Source organism: Vidua macroura, chromosome 2 (assembly GCF_024509145.1).
Source record: "Vidua macroura isolate BioBank_ID:100142 chromosome 2, ASM2450914v1, whole genome shotgun sequence".
NCBI lineage: Eukaryota > Metazoa > Chordata > Aves > Passeriformes > Viduidae > Vidua > Vidua macroura.
Window position 1 is genome coordinate 4,728,866 of NC_071572.1, and position 25,489 is coordinate 4,754,354.

Genomic DNA, 25,489 nt, shown 5'->3' on the forward strand with positions numbered 1-25,489 from the left:
AATAACCACAAAAACAGGTGCAATGCTCATGGCATTATCAGTAACTTTTAATAATTTCAATCTGCTTCTTGAGTTTTATGTCAAACACAGGCTTTTTGTTCTCTGGAGCATTTTCTGTGAACCATTCTAGCAGAGGTCGATCTGTGCTGAAACAGTGATGGAGAGAGGACTGTCTGTCAATATTAACTGGATGCAGGAAGAGCTGGAGTTGTTCTGATCTGAAAGGAGAAAGAGAAAACCATATCTTCTGGGATTTAAGCCTGTGAGTGGGTCAGAGAGGAGCCCTCCACCCTCTCTTCGTCTTTTCCACAGCTCCCCTAACCTGTGAGGGGCAGGGATACCCCACAGAGGGACAGACCACGAGCTCTTTGTCCCCATTTTCAAGGAGAGGCCCAAATCCTCCTGAGCTCAGAGTGCCCTTTTAACCCTTGATCCAACTGGTCCTGCAGCTCTGCCCTGTGTTCCACCTGAGCCTCTGAGAGGTCAGTGCACACACACAGTGACAAGTGCCGGGGTAAAAAGTGCAGGTGAGTGCTCAGCACATCCTCTGTGCAAATCTTACCCTTCCCACTGGATTTGTGGTGTCCCACTGACACCATTCCTCAATACCCAGGCAGGGATTTGCATGAAACTTGTGGGACGTTAATTCTTGAGCCCTTGTCTCCTCTGTTAAATGTGGGTGAAACTGGTCAGTGAGTGCAACCACACTGCACAAGGCAAAAATGGCAAAAGACAGCAAATGTGGAGTCCAAGAAGTTGAGAAAACTGGCCTAAGTGTTCTCAAAGACAGGTCCCACCTACTGTGAAGAGAGGAACTGAGTAAACCCCATTCCCAAAAGATAAAAAGCTCATTCTCTGCTTTATGGGAATCCACACACTACATTCCCACACAGGGGGGTTTGAGGAGGGACATTCATGCAGCAAAACTGCTTTGGATGAGACCACTGCAAAACACCAGAAACATTTCTGTGTCTTCTCAAACATCTGCCTCAGTCCAGTTTTAGATGGAGACACTTCCTCCCACAAATCACCGATTGCACATGAAGCAGGATTTGGGCTGTGCTCAAGATTTTAAGAGATTGTCTGGAGCAGTTGGTTTTCCTGTATTTTCCAGTAAAAGGTTCAGTGAGACACTTACTAAAACAAACAACCCCCCATTATTTTAATGTACAAGTAGCACTTACATCCAACAAACAGAACAAAAGATGCTCTTTTACAAACTCACTTCCTACCCCGCAGACACAATGGTTTGTACAATAACACCACCCCCTGCCAAGAGATTCCAGCAGAAGACACAGTGACTCAAAAGAAACAAAGTGTAAGTTTATTTGGACGTCAACATTTCTTAGTCAAGATCTAAGTAAAGAAAACACACAGTAGAAAAAGTTGTACAAAGCAGCAATGGATTTACATTACATTAAAGAAAAAGTTGCCTTAAGCTATAAGTCTCAGTCCTAAAAAAAGTAAAAACCCATCCTGGTGTATTGAACAGATATAGAATGTATAAGGTATACAGGATTATAAACCCAGAGTTGCTTGTCTTACTTCTATAATCCTTTAAAATGACAAGTGATTTTGTGTAACTAACTGGAAAACTCTCTAGAAAATATATTGGATCATTCCAATTTTTAGTAGGAAACTATTCCCCTGTACCCAAGCACTTAAAGTGATCCCATTTTCCTGCTTTTTTAAAAGGGACACTGTCAAGAATAAGCCTTAAAATATGTACTTTATGTGTATTTTGCACTTAATGCTGCAGAAGAGGGTTTGTTCTGGTTTTCTGTACATTTTTGAATTAAAAGCTGCTGCAATAGTGGGAAGCTTGTGTCTTTAAAAGGTAATGTGTACCACTGAGAGACTGGAAAAGGGGAAAAAAACAGGTTGAGTCCTTTATTCTGGAATAGTGAGAGAAAAAGCAACATGAAAAATCAGCTCAACCCATAGAATTCAGTTATATTTTTCAGACATCCTCACAACAACTGAGGCTGCCCATAATAGGATTTTCATGCCCAAGCAGCTCAAGTGTTATGACTCAACTTGTTTTTAAATTCTTCAATATTATTTATTAATATAAAGTATTTCTAATATAGGTATGTTCATTTTCTGTATCCAGCCTTTCTCTTGACAGTGTCCCTTTTCATAGAGCAGTTACAGTACAGTTTTTCACAAGTCATTTTAAATAAAAAAGAATCAATAACATTAAAAATACTATCAGGCTGTGTTCAGCAACAACAGAAAAAAATATTTTAACACTGTTTCAATAACAGCAACACTAAAAAACCTCCCAACCAAAACAAACAGACAAAAAAAAAAAACCTCCAACAAAAAACAACCCCCTAAGCTTGTTTTGATTTTTATCTAAATCTTCTGGTAGGAAAATGTAAACAATTTTACAGAACAGTATAGGCACATGCCAGATTACAGGCTCATGCCAGATATTTGCACCCTCACTGTTAGAGCCAAGAAATTAGGCATAGTCTGTCCTTATCCCATGGGAGGAACTCTTTTTAACACTGGAAGCTTGGAACAGCAACAGAGAACCATGCAGAGCTTTGGAGCAAACCCACGTGTCCCACTTGGGGGAAAACAAACAACATCAGGCAAAAAACCTCCTGGATGTCCCTGTCTGAACAGGAAATGCAGGCCAAGCCTCTTATAGCTGTTTGGGGTCACAGATAATGCAGCATCTCACTTTTGAAACTCTGGGCTCACCCTCTTCACCAGGTTATCTCCTCCATCACCTGCCACGGGGTGTTTCGCTCTGCCTCACCAATAACCCACAACTAGAGACAGTTCTGTTACTGGCTCATGTGCTTTGCTGCCATTGCTCACTTTCAAGGTTGGTCATGGTCCCAATTTAGCAAAGAACTTGCACAGAACAATTAACAAAAAAAAAAAAAAAAAAAAAGACCGATCTTAATGGACTTAAGATAGGCTTAGAAGCTTTGCCAACACAGTGCCTGAAAGGAAACAAAAGTCCCAAACCAAAATACATTTCATGGCTCAACACTGCTCCCCTGAAATGCAACACTAGTTTCCACTCCCACTGAAGCAGGATAGTTCTCTGAGATTTATCTGATAGGTTATAAAAATAGCAAAAAAGGACAGAATTATAGATTCTAATCTATATATTAAAACATCTGCACGTTCCTGTCACAAATTTTAGAAAAAAAAGCAAAACACTTTTTTATATTTAACAAGACCTCAAACTTTTTGTCACTTCAATACACAGCTATAAAATTAAACAAAATATGATGAAAACAGGCTTTTGTATCAATAAATTTGCCTTTTATTTTGGCTGTGGCCAAACTAGACACTCTTCTAAAGACCTTTATTTATAAACAAGCAACTAACATTTTTTCCCATAATTTAAATTTTAAGACATATATTAAAGTTATATAAGTGGAAGCATATTTATTCCGTATCCTCCAAAATAAACACTTCTATCAAGGGCTTTTTAAGATACTGTATAAAAGCTAATAGAAAACCAGAACTGCTATATAAACATCTCGTATTTAAATTTTAGAGATCCTGAATTCCTTTACTAAACAACAGGAACCAAATGTAAAAAAAAAAAAAAAAAAAAAAAAAATCACACAGAACACTCTCAAAGTGGAAAACAAAACTTTAAATACCCCCTCAAAACCAAAGCAACTGAAGAAAATCTTAGGAGGCTACTTAGACCAAAGACATTTTATGGATTCTTTATAATACCTAGTACACTAGGAAAAAGGTTAGGGTTTCTTCAAAGATGTTGCACAAGGTTTTGATTTAAAGTGTGTAGAATTTATCATCATAGCACAGAGCAGAATCCCAGCTGGAAGTGAGATGGCTGTGACCCAGCTGAGCTGGTTGCCACCTTCCTTCAGAAAGCACACTGAATTTTAAAAGGCTATAACTCAACTTTCAGGCTGTGGTGCAGAGGAATCACCAGGAAAACTCAGGAACCATTCTACAAAAACACGTTCATATTTTATACACACAGATTCTTTTTAACATATATAAAGGGTACTTAGCAAGGCTTTATGTTTTTCTGATTTTTAAAACCAGGTTTAAGTGCAATAACCATTTTATACTGGTAAGAAAGAAATTTATAGTTTTATTAGATGGAATAAAAAAGTCAGTAACTGGAAATGTCACTATTAAGCAAGTACCTTGTTTTAACTGCAATGCCACTGAAAGAGTTTAACTGATATTCAAGCAAATTAGCCTAATCATACTCAGCCACAGTTTGCCTGAAAGAGGACAAAAAAGAACAACATGTTACTTTCAGAGGTGTCTAGTAGCAATTTTAGATCATAAGAAAAATGAAGCAGAAGAGGCTTGAAACTAACATTGCAATTTTTTTTGGTAGCTGAAAAAAATCAGGGGTCCATCCTGAGCTGATTCTTTCGAACTTCATTTACAGGAAAAATAGTTAAATATCTGTTGGGAAAAAAAAAACAAACGGTGGCACACTTAGCTTTCACTGAGAAAAATCTGGTGTGTGCCTAAGGGTGCCCATCCTCAGATTCTTAGGAGTTACACTTGTGCTTGATTTTGCTGAATCTCAGCATCAGCTTGCAATTCTACCTTTTGAACTTGGGATACTGAAAAACCAGTTACACACATGGTTACACAGGGGATTCAAGCCTCACTCCTGCTCCCCCTGAAACTGGTGACCAAAGTCCTGCTGGTTTCAGTGGACACAGACTGGGCTCTGACTCAGCAGTGTGGAATTACATCCCCCTTCTCCCAGCCCTGCAGGGGGAAAGCTGGTCAGGATCATAAACACAGTTTGCATCATTTATATTCACTCTAACCCACCACCCCTCCACTAAGTTTAAATTCTAGCAAAATAATTTCTCACTGCTGGTTCACCTCCTCCTTCTGGGTAAATATTTCCTTGACTTACAGAAAAAATTGGACCCTTACTATAGCTCCTGGTAAATATGTGTGATCCTACTTACACTAAATGCTCCAGTTGCCATTTGAGGTAAAATAATGGAAGCACACAGAATATCTGCAGCCCATTATTACCACAATTTTCAACAAATTGGAAAATTGCAACACAGTCACATATGACTAAAGCAGCAGAAAGAACTACTCTATATGCATTGTATCCATAAAATGCAGTGATTGTAGTGTGATTTTCTCCTCTGCTTTGAGCTGGATATGTATGCTTAATACAAATTTCAAATACATATTTCTTCATTTATACAGGTGTCTATATAAATATTTACATTTTTAGGTTTTGTTAAAACATATCTTTGTACTTCATGGCTGAGCTTATTACTTGTGTTTAGAAACACAACTCGTCTTCTGTCCCTTAACGAGCTCTCTCTTGTTGATTTAATAGTTATACATTCCTTTGTAGTTAAAATTACAAACAGTTGTACAAATAGTGGAAACAAAACTATGAAACTTGTCTGACATCCACTCAACCTCAGTTCATATTATAAACAGTACCATTTGCATTACGATGGCTGTTACACAATGACTTCAGCTACCCAGGTATCCATAGGAAATTAGTCTTTGGGACATTATATAAAGCAAAGTACCCCCTCTCTCAATTTTCCTTACAAAGTTATAATTTAATGGCTGAAAGCAGGCTTGCTGCTACTTCTTATATAAAATCTTAGTAATAATATTGCTGACTTTAGATTCTATTTTAATTTGCACAAGTTCCATACAACAACAAAACAATTCTATGTTCCCTTAAAATAGCAAACATTCGTATCCAATAACATCAAGATTACTCAAACTTGAGGTTTATTTGTTATTGCTAAAGGTTTCTAAGACCTAAGTCAATACAGCAAGACACTCCATCCACTTCCTCCCAAACTGCCAGTGCATGGCAACCACTTACATGGAGCTTGTGTGTGTTGGTTTCGTTTTGAAAAACAAATTATGACATTGGTTACAGTATTTCACTACTATAAGCTCACAGTTAGAATCCAAATTGTTGTTTCTCTTTCATTTAATATGTAACTTTATATATAATACACACGCACACACCAACATCACGGGATGAAGATCCATGCATACAATCCAGATGCAATTGTATTTCAGTGTCAAATGAAATAAAATTTATTCTGTTACTATTAGATCCCAGACCACAGTATTTATTTTAAATTACTCTGCTTTCTACCTACTAACCACGTTATAGTTTTCCCTAATCTTCAAATCCAAGCAGCATCACAAATTCCAGGTTTTCCATCATCATCATCGTTTTGATCCTCAAAATGTAGTCTATGTGGCAGGCCTCTGAGATCCTGAACACAGCCCCCCCAAACCAGCTCTGCAAGGGTTCTGTTAAAGCTAATTGTGTGTCTGTTCGTGGCTCCAGAGACTGAAAGCCGTCTTGAAAGTCCTGTGGCAGAGTTTGCACATGTATTGTCTCTTGAAGGTGATTGCCGAGAGCGGCGGGGCGTGGTAGAAGAGCGTGTCCGACTCCTGCGGCACGAACAGCTTCTCAGTAGTACTGGAGCTTTCCGGCAAGCCCGTGGGGCTGTCGGGCTCCAAAGGTTGGATTTTGGGGAGTGGAGGTGGTGGGGGTAAGGGTGGGGGTGATGGGGAATTAGCTGGTGGACATATCTCAGGCTCCTTATTTGTGGATTCCTCTGCAGCCTGGGACATGTGAGACTGGAAGTGGCTCCAGAGCCGGAAATTCGTTCGGAAGGCCTTGTTGCACACGTGGCAAATAAAGGGCTTCACAGAGCACAGGAGCTCCTGGTGACGCTCCAGCTGCTTGCGCAAGGTGAAAATCTTCCCACACTTTTCACAGGGCCACAAACTGGGATCTTTCTTGGAGACTACGTCCTTAGGTTCCCTGCTCATTTCGGTGATGTCGTCCTCTATATCATCTGCAGGCTCCTCTTTGATCTGGATTTTAAACTGCTTGGAAACACTTAAGTCTTCAGGCAGGCATGAAGAGTCTTCAGAATCAAAATTGATTTGTTCTGACGAATCACTGAACACACTGTCCTCCTTTGCAGCAAGAAAATTGTTCATTTTATTGGATTCCGACTGCGGAGGCAGCCGTGACGAACTGGTGACTTCTCCATTGTGATCCATGAGAGGCAAAGAAAAGTTCTCTGATGGAGCCATTGTGTTCTGATTGTGAACCTCAACCTGATGACGCCAGATACTGAAGGATGATTTGAAGGTGCGCATACACTCAAGGCAAGTCAGCTTCTTGTACTCACACTTGCTTTCATGCTCGTGCTTCAGCTCTGGGGAAGAAAACCTAAGGCTGCAGTAAGGACAGACAGTGGCGTTTCTACAGAGTCGCTCATGGTTTCCCTGTTCAATAAGTGAGGAGAGCTTGGCATTGCAGAGACGGCACTGATAAACCTCCTTGTTTTCCACTGGGTTTTCAATATGAATGTGATCTTTCTGCTTAGGAGCCTTATTCCCTCCAATGGGTTTCTCCCCAGGGTGCATTTTTATGTGCTGTTTGAACTGGGAGAGGAAACGATAAGCTTTCCCACAGTAGGTACAAATATAGGCTCCTTTGGTTCTTGACCTTAAATTCCTTTTAATGACTTGTTGTGCTTGGGAAGCCGACTGGCCCTGAAAGCTCTGCTTGCCACGTCTTAGTTTCACGATCAGAGCTTTTTTGATTTCTCTCTCCCTCACTATATCGATCAGTTTTCTTTGGAATTTTTCATCCAAAAGGGCGTGTGAACTGGAAGCTGGTGAGGGATTCTTCACGATTCCATGTTGTGTCTGGCAGTGCGTCCACACTTTGAAATTGGTGTGGAATCTCTTGTGGCATATGTCACAAGCATAGGGCTTCTCTGGATTGTGATACATGTTAACATGGCGGTGAAGACCTGCTGTAGATCTGAAAATTTTAAGGCAGTGTTTACATTTAAATTTTTTATTTGGTCTTGCTTCTTCCATCTCGCTGTATTCATCTTTACTGACATCAGAGTCAGGGAAATCAGCATCAAGGTGCATGGGGCTTGAGCCTTCCTCAAAGTTTTCTTCTGATTCAGGAGAACCCTGCTCATCTGCCTTCAGCTTCTTGAATGGTAGCCTCCTATCATCCTGGAACCTCCTTTTGGCTGGAAGTCTGCTTGGCTCCTTACGGTCATCCTCAGTTTTAAAAGCAAAGTCTTTGTTTGCCGATGCTGAAGCATCACCCACTGTGACTCGTATGATTTCAGCAGGATCTGAGAGGGGACTGCTGGGCTCAGTTTTGATCCGCACCTCCGAGAGAGGGGAAGCGACCTCCCGATCCGTTGACTGAGAGGCACTGAAAGACCTAAGGCGATGTGGGTGTATTACCTGTGGCTTCTCATCCAAGGCCGACTTCTCCGATGACTCTTTCAAGGATGACTTTTGGGATGCAACATTAAATGTCTTCTGGGAATCCTTAGTTCCCGGTGAGGAGCATGAGGATACCTGTGCAGGTTTTAGGTCAACAGAAGGGGAGTAAATAGGAACCTGGCTGTCCATGGACAGTGACCTTCGAAGGATACTTTTTACAAGGGGCCCACTTCTGTCAATACTTCGGTTTTCTGGGCCAGACCCACTAGATGGGATTACTAGCCCTAACTTGGAGTAATAGAGCAAATTCCTGTCTTCCCCCTGACCATTTCCTTTTCCTGCCTCTCGCAATGAAAATGTTGATTCCGCTGCCCCACGCAGAGACAAGACTGGCGGACGTGGTCTTTTCAATGACATCTCTGCAACTTTTCCTCTCAGAAGCTGAGCACTGCTTCCTGGCTCGCCACCTGCCATTTCTTTCTCCGCTAAAGACATCTGAGGCAGCACCATGTTCCTTTTCACTAAAGCACCTCTGCTCTGATCCTCCACAGTTCCAGAAGTTTCATGAACCTTTGTATAGCTCACAGGGCCTTCTTTCAGCCACCTCCTTTCAGTCAGTGATAAGTTGTGAAGGGTTTCAGTTGGTTTTGTTACCTGTGGTCTGCTGCTAGCTTTGACAGCCACAGAGGGTGAAGGTTTAGGAGTATGGCTTAAGTCGTGTTGTGTTTGATTTATGCTTTTTGCTTGTGCTTCAATTCTGTTCTGACAGACAATGACACTTCTTTTCTGAGAACTACTTTCATCTTCATCTTGGTAGAGTATTTTTTTCATAGGACAAGAAGGAAAAGGAGCTTGAGGACTCTTGGAAACAATGTTTGTAAGAAAAGATATTCCAAGACTGTAGCCCAGCTCTTGCACAGCTGCAAGGCTGCCTTTCTCAATGAACAAGGATGAAGAATAAATGTAGTTCAACACATTATCAAAAGCATCTGGCTCACAAAAGTCGAGCTGAAACACTGACTGAGATTCATTCTCCTTATTTGTGAACAGAGTCTGGAAATATTCACTGCTGGCAGCCAGAACATTCTTATGAGCTCGGAATTTCTGGTCTCCTACGATCAGCACAACGTCACACAGCTGTCCCTTGAGACGCTCCTCGTTCAGGGTGCTCAGGAGGGAAATGGCATGTGCTGGATTTATGTAATGCAAGAGCCCCTCCATGATTCTGATGTCCCTGAAAAAGAACAACAACAACAAAGCTGTAAATTATCTTATATGAACTGTTAGAGACAAACACATCTCCTGTACTTTGTAAACTGGCTAAACCACCATCAAACAGCAATTAAAGAAACAGATTGTGTGGAGGAAAGGTTTGGGAATGAAACACCACTGGTAGCTCCAAAAAAGCACAGGCATGAGAAGGACTAGCTTATCTGCCCACTTTCAAATATCCTTTTAATTGCTAATCTTACACCAAGAATATTACACCTAACAAACTGGAGGATGGATGGATGGATGGATGGATGGATGGATGGGCTGTTTTCTCTTCCTGTAATACACCTCTCCACAGGAAGGAACAGGTCAATGATTTCACTTTTGATCATCTCTTTCTCTGCTTCAGCTTCATGAAGATCCGTCTTGACAACTGGATTGATAAACTCTGGACTCTTGGATCACGTATATAAAGTTTAGTTATAGGAACTCACCTTTCTGAGGCTAAGCAACCCTGACAGTCTCCTGCTGACTAGACAAATTAGGGGGTTTTGTTGTCATTTTTAATAGGATGATGGAAAGGGCATTAACATTGGGAAGGGAGAAGGAAACAGCATTATTGTCTGAATCGAAATTCATCATGTTTACTTATGCTTAATAAGTGCTGTTAATATCTACTTCTAACTGTATGTGTCACTTAAAACTGCACTGGCAGGATGTGGTTTCTGGGAAATGTCAGTTTTCACTGAAGTATCCTGGCATTGCTTTGGTCAGGATGAAAAGCAATCAGAGAACTGAAATCCCCATTTCATTCATTAGCATTAGAGCACTTTATGCCCACAACCCATGTATCTATCTGAGGAACAGTTACCCTTGGCTGCATCCAAGAGTACAATAAGGACAAATAAAGCTGCAGTGCAGAAATCTCCATGATCCATGTGCTTCAAAACACAGCCCATTCCATACTTGATATGTTTTGATAACTCAATATACTGCTCCTGATGAGAGCTTAACAAAAGAAGATAACCAGGTTTTAAGTTAAACAAAGAAATTCAATGGCAGGAGTTGCAATTTATATATCTGTGCGCAAGAACACACACAGAGAAATCAACAATATTATCTTATTTCTTTCATGGACACTGTCTACACTACCTCCATGGTGGCTGTAAAACAAGTCAATGATGTGTCTGTTAAAAGCAATTCTCTGACTTTTACAGCTGATTTGAGAAACTACTTTTTAGTTTCATTTGTACATGATATATGCAACTACAACAAAAGGTTTCACTGTTCATCAGCTTACAAGCAAAACTGTAAAGTGTATCAAAATAAAAAAACAGTACTGAGAAGCTACAACCCCATGGTTAATAAATGAGGATGGTAAATCTTAAAACTAATGGGTATAAATAAGTGATCAAAGTCTAAATTGATATTACTGAGAAATGACTTAAAGGATGCTGCATGCAGTGCAGTGTCTCAGGGCACTGATCATAGCAAGGACTCAGCTACCACTCCTACACCTAAAAATACCAAATGAGTTCATAGTGACATGGCAACAGCAAAACCAGAATGCTGTTTCCTCACCAGATCACTCTTTACTGTGTATTTCAGTGCCTTGCAGTGTCATTTCATAAACACTAATTTATCCTTAATTCACCTTATATATAATGCATAATTCCCCCACACCTCCATCTATATATATATAAAAAGCAGTGCAGTCAATCTCAATTTGAGAAAGCAATCTGGTTTGTTTTGCTTTCTATATTTTACTTAAGAACACTGGGAGGATGGAGGTGGGGGTGTGAGGATGGTGGTTCATTACCCTCCTCCTTTGTGGATGCCACTGCAATTTAAAGTGGCAGAGTTTAATCCAGTTTCATGGTCTGAGCACCCATTAACACTTAACAGAGTTGTAAGTGCTCCAGGAGGGCATCTTTCCCTTCACCTGGAATAAAGTGAGTTTGCAAACTCAAGTGATTCCTCTGGGACACACAAGTTGTAGAAGGTAAATGGAACTAGCAGATCAACAGAGCTTAGGAAACTTTAACTGTGGTGTAGAGACACCCAACAGAAGCTGCTGCACAACCCACACTTCAGGGACACGGTGGAAATAGAGTGTATTAGTCAAATGTTTTGAAATATTTTAAGATCTTTCATTTTAATCTGCTTTGCCTTGTGTTTTTAAAACTGACAGAGTAAACACCATGTAATTACTGTGTTCCTCTGCCCACGTAACCCAGCAGTGCAGTGTAACCAGTAGAGAGTGGTGTAAAATCTGCAGGACTAAAGCAGAATCCAACAGTCACCCATCCCTTCACAGGCCACAGTTTCCTTCTTCATCCTATAACTTCAATTCATCACATTAAACACCACAGACATAAACACCCCTCCAGTCACACACGGTGCAATTCAACTCTGTCACTTTAACAGTAACCAAGGCTGCAACGTGCACAAATGGCAAAGGACCAAATCAATCCTGCAAAGGCAGCTTTAATCCTGGTATTTCCTAATTCAAGGGCTTGACTTTTAGCTTAATAGCCTTTAGACACAACAGCCAGAAATTATACAAACAATAGCAAGAAACACATCAGAACTGTTTTGCAGAGCCATTTAAAGACATTTACCCAGATCATGTGGAAGCCTGAAATATTTAGAAGTAGAAAAAAAAAAATAACCCAAAGAATACCCAAGTCAGAGTACGATGTGTTAAAATTTCACTACATGAATACTTTTCCGTAACAAAGTTGATCCAAGTCATCCCTGCTCTCTTGTGTTCATCTTACCTGCACACTGCAGGTCACTCCTCCTTCAGCTGTGCCAGTACAAATATTTGCAGGCCTGTATGACGTAGCAGAACAGACAATAAACTATTGCATTGGCATAACTGAAGAGGCAGCAATAGGAACAGCCACAGGACACAAGAACTGGCTCCCCAAAGCCAGAGCTTGGCTGCCTGTGCTTAGCCCCACACAAAAGCTTCCCTGGCACCGTGTGTAGATACACAACTCTGGCAGTCTCCTGTAACACCAGATTTGGTTCCAGGTGTTTGAGTACTCCTACTTCTCAGCTGTAGATTGTTTTGTGATTAGCTACCTAAGATCTTTCCTCCAGATAATCTGCTTTTATTCTCTCTAACCCTTTTTTCCAGCCACCTTCACTACTGACTGGAAATAAAGCTTTCTTCTTTTCTTCCATGATGTTCAGGTGGCATCATGGAAACAGCAGGAGCACATCAGAAAATCTCCCACAGTCTGGTGGCAGGTGCTTCATGCCACAGCAGCTGCTGGTCCTCAGGAGGAACAGACCCAGGAAGGGCCAGTGCAGCAGGAACCTTCAGGAGGCCAAGAAGAGATTTTTGTGTCAGCCTTCACAGAATCACAGGATGGGTCAGGCTGGAAGGGACCACAGTGGGTCTGCTGGTCCAACCTCCCTGCTCCAGCAGGGTCACCCCAGAGCACATGGCACAGGATTGTGTCCAGATGAATCTGGAATATCACTAGAGAGGGAGACTCCACAGCCTCTCTGGACAATCTGTCCAGAGTTCTCTGTCACTGCACAGGGAAGTTCTTCCTCATGTTCAGGTGGAACTTCCTGGGCATCAGTTCTGCCCATTCCCTCCTGTCCTGTTTCTGGGCACCATGGAGCAGAGCAAAGTCCACCCTCTTGTCACTCCCCCTTTAGATATTTATACACATTAATGAGGTCCCCTCTCAGTCATCCTTCTCCAGGTTGAACAGGCCCAGCTCCCTGAGCCTTTCCTCATAAGAGAGATGTTCCAGTCCTCTAATTCCCTCCTTCAACAGCCCTCCACTGATCTCAGAAAACTAGATTTCAAAAGCCTAAGTACCATATTTGGTATAACATTGTTTTTATTTTATATTTTGAACAAGAACAGAAAAAGATGCCTCTACTATTTCAAAGTAACTTTTGCAAAATGAAAGACATCTCAGGAAAACTCTTTACAAGGGAAGGGTGAAAAAGCTTAATCTTAGGCACAACAGTTTATTGATCTTCAACAGCAACTTCCCTTTGAAGTGGTAGTTCCCCCTCCTTTGCTGTTCCTTACTCTCACATCTCCTCCCAGCTGTGTGCTATTCTCCTCTTCCTTTCACCAGCTCTGCTGCTCATTTGATCTCCCACTGAGTTGATTCAGCTCCTTAAAATTAAGCAGGGAACAAATAAAATAATTCCAGATTTTTAGATCTGTTTGCTACTTTCTAGGATAGGGAGCTTAATGAGCTCACTGAGAGGTCAAATGAGCATCAGGATTCCAGCAGGAGAAGCCAGGCACCTGCCCATTCTTTGTCAGGAAGTTGTTCCATCAGCTTCCTCCATCTGAAATTTCACCTTTAGAAACAACGGAGCCACTGACTTTACAGCTGAAACATTCCAGACAGAATCGGACAGATACTTATGTGTGGTTTCAGTGTAAGCTACATCCTCAAATACATGAGCAACTAAGAGATGTTGATGTTGCTTTCTGACTTCCATGGTAAGGAAATCACTGTCAGCTGAAGCTCCATTAACAGCGTGCTGGGGGGGCAGTGGGAAAGATGATGTTCTGAAACCCTCCATGAGATGCAATATTGCAGCAAGGAGGTGCCAGGGCTGTGAGAAAGTGCAGGTGGAAGCAGAGAATACGAGGATGGAGGAGGAAAGACAAAGAGACTGAACAGGTTTAAGCACACAAGCATGGCAGGGACAAACCCACTAAAGACAGCAAAGAAATGTGGATTATAAGACTCAGCCAAAAAATACAAGTGACTTCCTGGGGCATTCCCTGGAAAATGCAGGAATGTTGCATTCATATGAGTTCTTTCCTGAGGATCTGATGGCTCTGACAATTCTGGTGCTGTTTCAGACACCAGAATAGAAATGTCCCTTACTTGTCTGTCACAAATCCAGATGAAAAAGGAACCTAGACTGCTTAAGCTTCTACTCAAGGACCCTCTGCTGGTTTTTATGATTTGAGTTTGGCAACAGTTTATAAAACATCTCTTCTCCCATTAACAGCCTTTGCAACACAGATACTCTCCCACAGTACATACAGATGTACACATCTCCCTATTTACCCCCAAAACCTGTAGGTAAAAGCTGCAAACCCACATAGGATTATTGTTTGCATTTCCATAATCTTTTTCTACCTAAATACTTAAATAATCTCTTGCTGCATGTTTGGGGATTCTGTCTTCCTGGATTTAATGAAATGAGATCTCACTGCTGTTGCTGTTTCCCACTGCAGACAGCACTGTGAACTTTCTCCATGAAGACAAATGTTTCTCATTTCCAATAAGTCAGCAGCATAGAGAGACTCACTGGTATGAAGACAGGCATAAAATCACATAAATACCATGCTTGCTAGTGTGTGAAACTGATGGACTAATTTCTACCTATTTATCCTCCACATATATAAAAGCAGACATTTAGGGAGAGAAAAAGAAGAAATATTTCATCATAGATTTACAGAATGGTTTGGGAAGGGACCCTAAGGATCATCCAGTTCTAACCCCCCTGCCATGGGCAGAGACACCTCTCACTAGACCAGGTTGCTCAGAGCCCCATCCAACCTGGCCTTGAACGCTTCCAGGGATGGGGGCAATCTGTGCCAGTGCCTCACCACCCTCACAGTAAAGATTTTTTTTTCTAGTATCTAATCTAAACCTACTTTCAGTTTGAATATTCTGCAGTCTATTTTGCCCTACGCTCCAGACAAATAATTAGCAGTTAACCTGACACAGACATGAAACTGACTTAGAAATTAGAGGCTACTTTTCACATTCAGATCATACCCTCAGTTTCACGTTCTGACACTTAAAATAGCTCCCCCTGACGTGCAGCAAACTACAGAATGTCAGAGCACAAAGCTCCTCTTGTCATTCCCATTCTTGTTTACAACCCAGCAGCAGCTCAGGGTGCAATTTCATCTTACTCTCAGAGCAGTCTAACGAGGCGTTGCTCCCGCAAGGAGCAGCCCGTGTCTCCTCCCCGCTCTCCGAGGAAGGGCTGCCTTGTGTCAGAGCAGGGAGTGGATCCAGCCACAGGATGGAACAGGGACAGAGCAGGGAAATGCTGGCTGGGAGCTCTCAAAGTTCTTCCTGAAACATTTAGTGAAGATTAAATCACATCAAACACAATTTGATAAGATATTTGTCCTGGCCTCCATGACTCGACTAAAAGGTGTGTAACTCAGCCTCCAATTGCTGTAAACTAAATCAAAATATTGAAAAGTTTAAAAACACCTTTCCATAGGAGTTCTTAATCTTTCATTCCCTTGAAATATTTGTTTTGTAGTGCAAAATACAAGGCAACGTTTGCTTTGTAATGTTTGTACTCTTACTCAGTACACACTCTCTGATGGGACAAGTCTGAAAGGCTTGATGGCCATCAAATTTAAACACCCACAGAAATCTCACTCCCAGAAATATTTGTCATTTTTTTGGTAAGAGATGTATGAAATTTGAAGAATTGTAGACCAAATGTGTACACTTGTACTACTTCTACACGTTGATTTTATTGTTTTATTGGCAAGGCTGAGATATACTTATCAAATGGAGTAATACTCACTCATCTGCTTTACTAGATGAGACACATTAACTGGCCTAATTCACATTAAAAAGTTGTCTACATACAGCCCTTAATTTTGCTAGTGTAGCAAAAATGACAAACACTAATTGTGGTTGTATTTCTAATACTATAATGGTGCTTTTTACAGGCACAGTGTATTTTGGATGGGAAGAAAAGCCACACATCCCTGTAAGGTACTATTTTATCAACAGGATAGTGTTCACACTAAGGTTTCTTTAAAAAATGAGACACGAGGGGGGGAAAAGATCATACATTTAATCTGAAAAATGCAGAATATAAAAGCTGAGCCTAAAAAATTCCGAATGAGAAAGCTGTGATTCAGGGAATGCAGGTATCTTCCTCCCACTGAAGGGATCCAAAGAAAATGTCATTCAGCCATCACTGATTCTGGCCAAGATACTGAGAAGATGACACAGGAAAGAGGAAAGACAACAGCAATTTTAGCAGAATTTTACCTTAAGAGATTTACAAGCTCATGAATAGCATGTGGAAGATTTTCAGTTTACTCTAAGTCCACAAGGAACTGAAGGGAGACTGTGTCTTACATAGTTAAAAAAAATTAATTAAAAAATCCAGCTCCATGAACAAGAGCACTGTATTTTCTTTACTCCTCAAAAGTATTTATGAGAATTGAGATGGTCATATTTTTACTGGAATTCCAGGAAATTTGGCCCTTAAACTCAACAGCTGAAGGACTGTACTCAGAGTTATGTCTTGGTACAGAATAAACAAATTCCTTTTGGTTATGACAGACTGAGCATGGCAGTGATTAGAAATCACTGTAATTCCACTGGTTTTCCTTCCATGGCTCTTAATTTACATTAAAAGGGGCTTTGTCAGGCATATTTACTATCCCAAGTACACTGTTTTTAGGAAGTGTCTGAAGATACTCACAAATGTGTGCAGAGCAGACTGTGAGGGGGTGGAGGGGACACTCACTGGGCCCTGTGTCAGAACTGTCCCTGCAGTAACCACAACTTGTCAGAGGTTGTTAAGAATGAATTGCAACCTAAATGTTACTCACACTGTTCAGTACTGAGGTAGGATAAACCTTGGATAAGGAGATTAATGCTCCCAGACAAAAAAGGGAAGAGTATTTCTGCCTTTCCCAAAGAATGCAATTTAGTTGTATAAAAATTACTACCAAAGGAAAAGTTTTGTGGCATTTAAGAAATATATATATATATATTTGGACAAAGGATTTTTCATGTCTTTTCGTCAGACTGCATGGAGAGAATTTGCACAAGAAGGATGTGGTGCTTCACTAGGTCTCAGAGGGAAAACCCCTCAACAATCAAGACCAGGGGATTTTGAAACTTGTATTTGTGATGGACAGCAAGACTGATGAACTGATGGGGGTGGAGATGGAAGGAGCTTAGGAAGATTGAAGACTCACCCAACACTTTCTTTCCTTGTTCATAAAATATGCCGGAACTGTTCCAGAACAGCAAAATACGTAAAGTAGTCAATAAGAAGAGACAAGAAATTTCTTTTTATTTCACTGCTGATTGAAAGAAAATATAAGAGAACTGATGTCTTTAATATTATCAGTAGGGGAAAAAATGGAAACACTACAGTACAAAGACTAATATTAAACTACAACAAATATTTGGGAAGGAAATCTACCTCTGCACAGAATATCTATTTTAAAGCAGAGTATATTGCAGTCTTTCCATGACTTTGCTGCTTCTAAAAACTTTTGCTGCTTTTTGAGGATCTCAGATCATTACATGAGACAGATTTCAAAATGAAGGTGCTCAATTGCTCAAAATTTTAATGAGAGCTGAAATTGTTGCAACTGCAGCATGTGACTCAGAGCACAGCCCCTCCCAGTGCAGAAGAAACCTTGTGCTGATTACAGTGCAACTTCCTCTCCCCTCCCAGTCCACACTTGGTCACACGCTGAAGTTATCACCATTTTGCAGATAAAGTGAATTTCAAAACCCTGAAAGCTACAGAGGGTTGGTTTTTAACAGTAACTGCTCCACAGATCCTGAAGTTCAAAACAAAACAACTTAAATACCGTAAGAAAGCTCAAGGCTCAAGGCCTTTTACATCCAAAGGTTGATCTACCCCTAATTTTGAGGGATTTGTGATCAGCCATCACTACAAAGATGATCAGAGCACTCAAATTTTCTGTGTGCAAGTATTCTCTAGCATCACACACAAAAACACCTCCATGAGCTCAGAAAACCTAATTTTTCAGTAATATCCAGCTTCTACTGATGCAGAGGGTTCTCAGTGTGAGATGCGTGTGGCAGAGTATCACCCTGGCACTCGGAACCTACACAGGGGAAACAGGAGGCACAAAAGTTCACATTTATCACTGAATGTACAGCACAAAAAGCACTTTGGGAACTTCTTAAAAGCTGCTGCCTGCTTTATATTCAGTAAGAATGGTAAGATGTTCTAAAGGGTAAGTAACCTTGAACATTAAAGCACAATCAGGGGAGCTCACACGTGGTGAAATCCCCAAGGAATCCTGGTATGGCTCTGCAGCTGAAAACTCCAGAGGTTCTAATTTGTGACATCTCCCTGCAAGCTCCTGCTGAGAACATGTAAATGACAGCTCTTGAAATGGTCACGATCCAGTCAGCATGGGAGGATTTTCCACAGGTAAACAAAATATTCTTAAGAAATTACAACTCTACAGCATACGGGTGAAACACACATCTGAAAGAGATGTTGGATCCCTTTCCACCCAAGAGATGGCTACATAATTTGGGGTTTTTTGCTAACAAGGTTTATAAAAACAGTTACTTAAATTTGCTCCAAACTTCCCCTCAAGAGGATCAGCATACTGCTGGTGGAAAATTTTAGTCAGAGCACTTTGTCAGTTTGAGCAACAGAACACTAAACCTACACATAAAACAGTACTAGATTTACCTGTAGTGTGCATTTACTACTCCTGATTTAATATCAAAAGACTTCCTGTACAAAAGTATGCTTTAAAAAAATCTAGTTTCACATTAATTTATCTAAGGATAAAATATTAATTTTAATTTAACTACAAGATATTCAGTGTATTCAAAAAAAGCTCTGTGATTGTGTAATTCATCACAATCTCTTCTTGTATGTACAGCCTACCCACCTCTTACTTCCACTGGGAGTCCAACTACCCTTTTTTTTTTTGTAGGAAGAGCTACTAAAGCAATTGCTATTTAATAATTAGGATGAGCTTACTCAGCTCACACACATTCCCAATTATTTCCTGTCTAATAGTAACTCCTTGAAGTTTTTCTCCTGTTTATTTACACGAGCCTCACCCAATCTGAACATAACAGCAGCCTGGACTTTACAGAGGATTATAAAGTTCTGTTTTACCTGTGACCAGGTAAAACACCTTCCACAACTTTCTGCACAGGCACAGCCCACCACTGAGGATTTCCCCACCTGGCTGTGAAATGTGCTTCATCCTTCTGATGAATAATCCAGCCCAAGAGTGCTTGGACCAGCAAAGCCACACTTTGTTTACAGAACCACAGAATGGGTTAGGTTGGAAGGGATCCGCTGCCATCTCCCTGCTCAAGCAGGGTCATCCCAGAGCACATGGCACAGGACTGCGTCCAGATGGTTCTGGAATATCTCCAGTGAGGGAGACTCCACAGCCTCTCTGGACAATCTGTGCTCGGTCACCGCACAGGAAAGTTCTTACGTTGACAGGTGCAATGTCTGTGCATCAGGTTCTGGCCATTGCCGGGCACCACCGAGCAGAGCCCGGTCCATCCTCGGACACCTCCCCTTTCTACACTGACAGACATTGATGAGGTTTGGTACCTGCCTGCACTTACACGCGAGGACCTCGCTGGGGGGAGATGAAGCGCGCTCTCCCGTCCAGACACACCAGGGAGGAGCCGTGTCACCGACTCACGGCCCTCCCGGCGCCTCTCTTGTTTTAGAGCTCGGATGGCAGCGGGGGCAAGAGCCTGGAGCCGCCGGCGGAGCGTGAAGCGCCGGACCGCCGGTGCCTCACACCCCTCGGGCGGCCGGTCCTTCTCACCACCGGTGCCTGGTACCCCTCACACCACCGGTCCCCAGCGTCCCTCACACTACCGGTCCCTCACGCCCTGGGGCGGCCGGACCCTCGCGGCCCTCACGCCCCGTAGCAGCGGGTAACGGGCTCCTGAGGCGCCGCAGCCCGGGGAAGCCGGAGGACGGCGCGCCTCTTCTCGCTCCCCCCGCTCCGCACCCGACCCGCCTCCCCCCGCCTTCCATCCATCCATCCATCCGTCCATCCGTCTATCCATCCATCCTTCCTTCCTTCCATCGCTGCCGGCCGCGCTCATGCGCCCTGAGCGCTTCCCCCGCGCCGCCCCCTCGGGGCTCGGGCCCAGGCGGGGCGGGCGATGTGGCGGCGGCCGCGGGCACCTCCCGCCCGCTCCGGGCGCCTGCGCCGCGCCCCGCCAAGGACGGGGGGAAGAGTTTCGTAACCGGCGCATGCGCGCGGGAGCCGCATCCCCGCTCGGTGGAGGAAGGGTGGGGGGGGGAAGGAGGAAAGAGGGAAAAAAAAAAAAAAAGAGAGAAAAAAAAAAAAAAAAAACCACCTCAGAGTTACGTCAGGAAAAGACGGATTTGTGCGCGGGGAGACCCGCGCGGCGCGGGCAGCCCCCGGGACGGGCGCGACACGCGGGCGCTACTCACCCTGTCCGCCGCCCCCCCCTGCTCGCCCCCCTCGGCGCCTCCGCTCAGGGCTCAGCCCGCGCTGCCGCCGCCGCCGCCGTGATTCCATCCATCTTGAATTTGACGTCATCCCACAACCGAGGGATGAGGTCATCGCGGGGAGCGCTCGTCACGTGCGCGGCGCCGCGATTGGCCGGGCCGGGGGGGAGCGGGGGGCGAGGGGGCGGCGCGGCGGGGGGGGACGGGGGGGGGACGGGGACGGCGGGGGGAACGGGGGAACGGAGCGGGGACGGCGGCGGGGATCCCCCGGCCGAGCGGCCGCCACACCGACCGGCCGCCTTCCAGCGCGGGCAGCACCGCCCGCAGCGCCCCGGCCGCCGCCCTCAGCCCGCCCCGCCGCAGGGAAACTGAGGCAGCAGCCGCGCGTGTGGGGACGCGCACTGAGGGACAGGTCCGGCACGGGGGGGGACACGCACGGAGGGACAGGTCCCTGTGTCGGGGGACAGCGGGGTTTGGGAGGTGCCGCTGTGGTAACCCGCACCCGCCCTCCCGCCGGACCTGTGTGCTGCGGGTGTGAGGGGGAACCCGCGTGCGGCGTTAGTGTGCGATTCACCGAAATTTGTAATTGTTTCGTCGTGACTTTTTATTGTGGTGATTATTATTATTATTATTACTGTTATTTTTATGTTGTGTTTTTTTTGTTTTTTTTTTTTAAAGTGTAGGGGTAAGGCCCAGTGTGGTCTCTGAAGAAGCACCGTGCCTAGTGCCACCCACTGTGTCCCTCACAAGCCACCCCCCAACCCCTCATGTTTCTGTCTCCCTCAAAAGCCACCGCTGTCCCCATCAAAAGTCACTGACACCCCCAAGCCACCCAATGTCCCATTCACTACCCACTGACCCCCTCCCAAGCCACCCAGTGTCCCTCAAAAAACACCCACCTTGAAAAGCCACCCCCGTTCCCCTCACAAGCCACCCACTGTCCCTCCCAAGCCAGCCCACCACCCTCTGTTGCCATCAGGGTCACACATGCCCAGATCCTGGGGGGTTTTGGCTCAGGCCCTTTGTAACTGCTGATTTGAAAAAATTGTAATGGCCATTATCATTGCTTTAGGCTGGCTTCTCACTGTGATTATCCGCTTTGAATTAAATACCCGAATAGGGCTTTATGTGTCAAAATGCAAGTATTAAAATAGAAATTAAGAATTACAAGATTTCTCTTGTTTTTGTCGAAAGCTAATCTGGCGTGTTATCTTTTCATTAAGGACAGCTCTAGAGATTAGCATCTAATCCCATACATGTTTTCAGTGTGCTTTCAGATATCCCACCTAAGTCACAAACACTCCAAAGCAGCTGTAGAATCCCTGGAATTTCTTTAGGGATGTGTTTGAGCCTTTTTTTGCCAAGGTTTTTTTGCAAATGGGCTAAAACCCACGTAAGGGAAGGAGATGTACCTTACTGGGTCTGGCTCCTTTTTCCTCTTTCCATATCTTGAGGGTTTTTTTTTGTCATTGTTGGCTCTTTTGGTAGCTTTGGAAACTTTGGAAGCTGCTTGTGAAAGGAGTGGGTTTTTTTCACTCAGGGACTGGTGCCCTGACGCGAGTGTGGCTTTGTGAGCCAGCACAAAACCCCAGCAAGCTCTTTGGAAGAGTTCCCTGCTCTGGTTCGCTGTGCAGACAACTGCTCTGGCACGGGGGCTGCTGTGGTGATGGGAACAAACAACTGGGAAAGCACTTGCATCTGTTCCCATAAACCAGTTTGTACAGCGAGGCTGCCTGTGCTGCCAGGGGAGGATTGGGGAGCTAACCTGAGCTTTCTTCTTTTTTTTTTTTCTCCTCATGTGTACTCAGTTACTTCTCAGCCAAGCAGAAAGTGGTCTTGCATAATTTCTCATCTGTGCTCCTCCAAAAGGGCCTGTGGCACAGATGGAGGATCTCTGTCCCAGAATTACCCTGCTGAAAGGTGGTCTTACACATGTGTGTGTGTCTTGCTGTGCAGGTATTTATTACCGGTATTTTTGATTTGTCAGGTTCCCTAGTGAAAGTGCAGCCAGTAGAACAGAGCCCATGCAGAGGCTTGTACAATTCTGCTGGAGCGAGTCCAGAAGAGGCCACGAAATTGATAAGAGGACTGGGGCACCTCCCCTACAGAGACAGGCTGGAAAACTGGGGTGTTTATCCTGGAGAAGAGAAGGATGTGTGGAGACCTCAAAACACCTTTCAGAACCTGAAGAGACTTGCAAGGAAGCTGGAGACAAACTCTTCATCAGGGACTGGAGTGACAGGACAAGGGGGACAGTACAAACTGGAAAAGGGGAAATTTAGGTTAGATATTAGGAAGAAATTTTTCACTTTGAGTGTGGTGAGGCCCTGGCACGGGGTGCCCAGAGCAGCTGGGGCTGCCCCTGGATCCCTGGCAGTGCCCAAGGCCAGGTTGGACACTGGGGCTTGGAGCAGCCTGGGACAGTGGAGGGTGTCCCTGCCATGGCAAGGAGGGGTAGAACGAGATGATCTTCCAACCCTTACTGTTCTATGATTCTGTAGTTTTGTCATTCTTACAAACAGATGATTTGAGAAAATTTTGAATGCAATCCTCCAAGATTCTGTGATTCAAAAAGACAATCTGGCTGTATTTCATGATCGAGCCTGATTGACCTGATGTTGTTAAAGTTTATGGATGCCTTATATTCCTGTAAATCAGATTTTTCTTGATCCTAATGAAATCTTGGAAAGGAATTCTCTAGAATTATTGGGGCTTTAAGTTGTCTCTAAGTAGGTTAATTGTGTCAAATGTGCCATTCTCAATTATTTGAATGTATTCTGGTTCTTCAAGATTAGCTTGTTTATGAATGTATTTTCCAACATTTCTAATTTTAGATGCTTTGATGGGGGGCTTAGTTTGATATATTTTTCATCTTTATGTGTGCTTGCAGCTGTTATTACCAGGTGCATGTTTGTTAAGTATAACGTTTGTTCTCCATTTGGAGTATCCAATAACTGCTCAGATTAACTTTGGATCATACTTGCCAACAAGCTTTATCACTGGAATTTTGTTTAAGACTGAACCTCTGCAAAATGTAGAATGTAAAAAAACTTTAAAGAAAAAACTTTAAAGAAAACTTTAAAGAAAATAAAGAAATAAAGGATGATTATACATGGACATTGTGAGCAAATTAACATGTAAAAGCTAAAACACTTGCATTGGTTGAAAGTATGAGAATTGCTGGTTTTCATAGTGTAAATATTGCACTAAAGGGCCAAGTTGTGTACTTTGAATGGTTCAGTGGTTTTGACACTAATATTTTCAATATAAAAATAGTTGGAATAAAGTCATATCCTGGATCTAATTGTCTTTTTTTTAGATCTGTAGTTTCAGCTCTTTTACATGTAGAGACCCTACAATTTTCTTTAATGAAGATTTGGACCTTGTGTGATTAATTTAAATCTAATGACATCAGATTCTTTCCCTGTAGAGGATCTAGAAGTAGCTCAGATACCCCGAGGCACTCCTCTGTTAGCAGCTGGGAAAGAGTTTTGCAGAGAGGAGTTTGGTTTTGAGGGAGGAGAGAGGATAAGGGCAGAAGAAGCAGCTTCATTTCAGTGGGCGAACCTTCGCTAGATGGAGATGCTAACATTTTTCATCTTGGTAAATTTTCTTTGAGTCTTCTGTCCATGCAGAGTGATCTGTTCTGTACTTTGGTGGCTTTGAGAGTGTTTCCTGCTGGACCAGCCTTTCCCCCTTGGCAGTGGGGCTTTTCCAGCTCCAAGCTTCTGTAACCACTGTAAAAGTGGGAATGCAAAATACCAGTGGGGCAAATGCTGTGGCTGTTGCCCCATTCCTCCAGACAGCAGCCCCTATCCCAGAACTTCTGGGATGTGGAGCACATCCACACAGAACACACTTGAATAAACCCATTTCTTTGAATGCAGCAGATGTTCCTGGGAACATCAGAGGTCCTGCTTTATTGATTTCAAATATTCTGCCAAAACTTAATGACTTGCCAAAATGCAAACACAGAATTTTCCACCAGTTTCTCATTGCTGACAGCTGTTCACGGTAAAGGGTGCCTGGATTTTTATTGATTTCTTCTCATGTGTTCAGATGACACTTCCTATAACAAATACTAGCAGGTAAAGTAAGGAATCTTACTTTTTTCTAGTTAAAACCTGTCACTTATCTTGTCATGAAAGTAGAGACACTTCCCAGTATTCAGAGGGAAAACCAGACAGTGAGATACACAACGGGAACATTAAAAAAAATTGCTATTTCCATTACTGGTGTGATACAAGGCACACAGACAAGACTCTTCCCGAAGATGTAAATTTCTTACCAGGAAAATAACTATAATACAGAATAATGTAAAACTGCCTTCATTCCTGATATTGCTTCTGAGTGCCAAGTCTTGAGCTTTTTTAGCTGTCAGCTTCATTCTTCTGCAAATAGCACAATCTAGTTAATATTTTCCACTTGGAGCCCACATGCAGCAGCTCGGACAGGTTCAGATAAATGGTGCCAGACAGCGACAAGCTGGGTGGCAATATTAACCTAGAAAGCTGTTAAACAGCAAGAAACACATTCCTATTTAAAAAGGTGATTGTTCCACAGGTTGGACTAATGATTCAGAGACAAGCCACATGTACTGGTTTATGTTTTTCTTAAGTGGGCAGACAGTCATGGGTTACTATGATTAAAGCATAAAGAAGTCTTCATTTGCAGCTAGGAAGGGGTTGCAAATTCGTGGGTATTTCTAAAAAATGCGTTGATGAAAAGCTGCAGGAGCAACTGAAATAGAAAATCTGTCACAGCACAGCAGATACGGTGC

The 25,489-nt window shown here is 43.1% G+C and overlaps 2 protein-coding genes across 7 annotated transcripts; one reads left to right on the forward strand and one right to left on the reverse strand.

Moving 5' to 3' along the window:
• Window positions 1-26: 26 nt before the first annotated feature.
• Window positions 27-20,061, reverse strand: ZBTB21 (zinc finger and BTB domain containing 21). 6 transcript variants are annotated; one of them, XR_008435653.1, is made up of 3 exons: window positions 19,832-19,914; window positions 4,155-9,490; window positions 27-218 (listed from the first exon to the last, which is right to left on the reverse strand). XR_008435653.1 is itself a non-coding variant. In XM_053969891.1 (2 exons), the coding sequence occupies exon 2, from the start codon at window positions 9,475-9,477 to the stop codon at window positions 6,301-6,303; it is 3,177 nt and encodes a 1,058-aa protein (XP_053825866.1). In that variant the 5' UTR covers window positions 9,478-9,490; window positions 19,828-20,061; the 3' UTR covers window positions 1,303-6,300. The 6 variants fall into 6 exon arrangements, 3 of the variants coding, with proteins under 3 accessions (XP_053825866.1, XP_053825864.1, XP_053825865.1); XR_008435655.1 differs by lacking the exon at window positions 27-218 and having other exon boundaries at window positions 1,303-4,425; window positions 6,139-9,490; XR_008435654.1 differs by lacking the exon at window positions 27-218 and having other exon boundaries at window positions 1,303-4,235; window positions 4,335-9,490.
• A 273-nt stretch (window positions 20,062-20,334) lies between these two features.
• LOC128804402 (uncharacterized) lies at window positions 20,335-23,953 on the forward strand. Its single transcript, XM_053972148.1, has 3 exons — window positions 20,335-20,515; window positions 20,740-21,321; window positions 22,697-23,953. The coding sequence occupies exons 1-3, from the start codon at window positions 20,335-20,337 to the stop codon at window positions 23,200-23,202; spliced, it is 1,269 nt and encodes a 422-aa protein (XP_053828123.1). The 3' UTR covers window positions 23,203-23,953.
• The last annotated feature ends 1,536 nt before the right edge of the window (window positions 23,954-25,489 follow it).

What these genes read in the sequence shown, in the direction of transcription:
- ZBTB21 (XM_053969891.1), bottom strand. Translation starts at nt 9,477, where the DNA reads ATGGAGGGGCTCTTGCATTACATAAATCCAGCACATGCCATTTCCCTC.
- LOC128804402 (XM_053972148.1), top strand. Translation starts at nt 20,335, where the DNA reads ATGCGCCCTGAGCGCTTCCCCCGCGCCGCCCCCTCGGGGCTCGGGCCC. An exon ending in GGGAGCCGCATCCCCGCTCG is followed by an intron (nt 20,516 to 20,739) that starts GTGGAGGAAGGG and finishes GCCTCCGCTCAG; the next exon opens with GGCTCAGCCCGCGCTGCCGC. An exon ending in CGTCGTGACTTTTTATTGTG is followed by an intron (nt 21,322 to 22,696) that starts GTGATTATTATT and finishes TTGATTTGTCAG; the next exon opens with GTTCCCTAGTGAAAGTGCAG.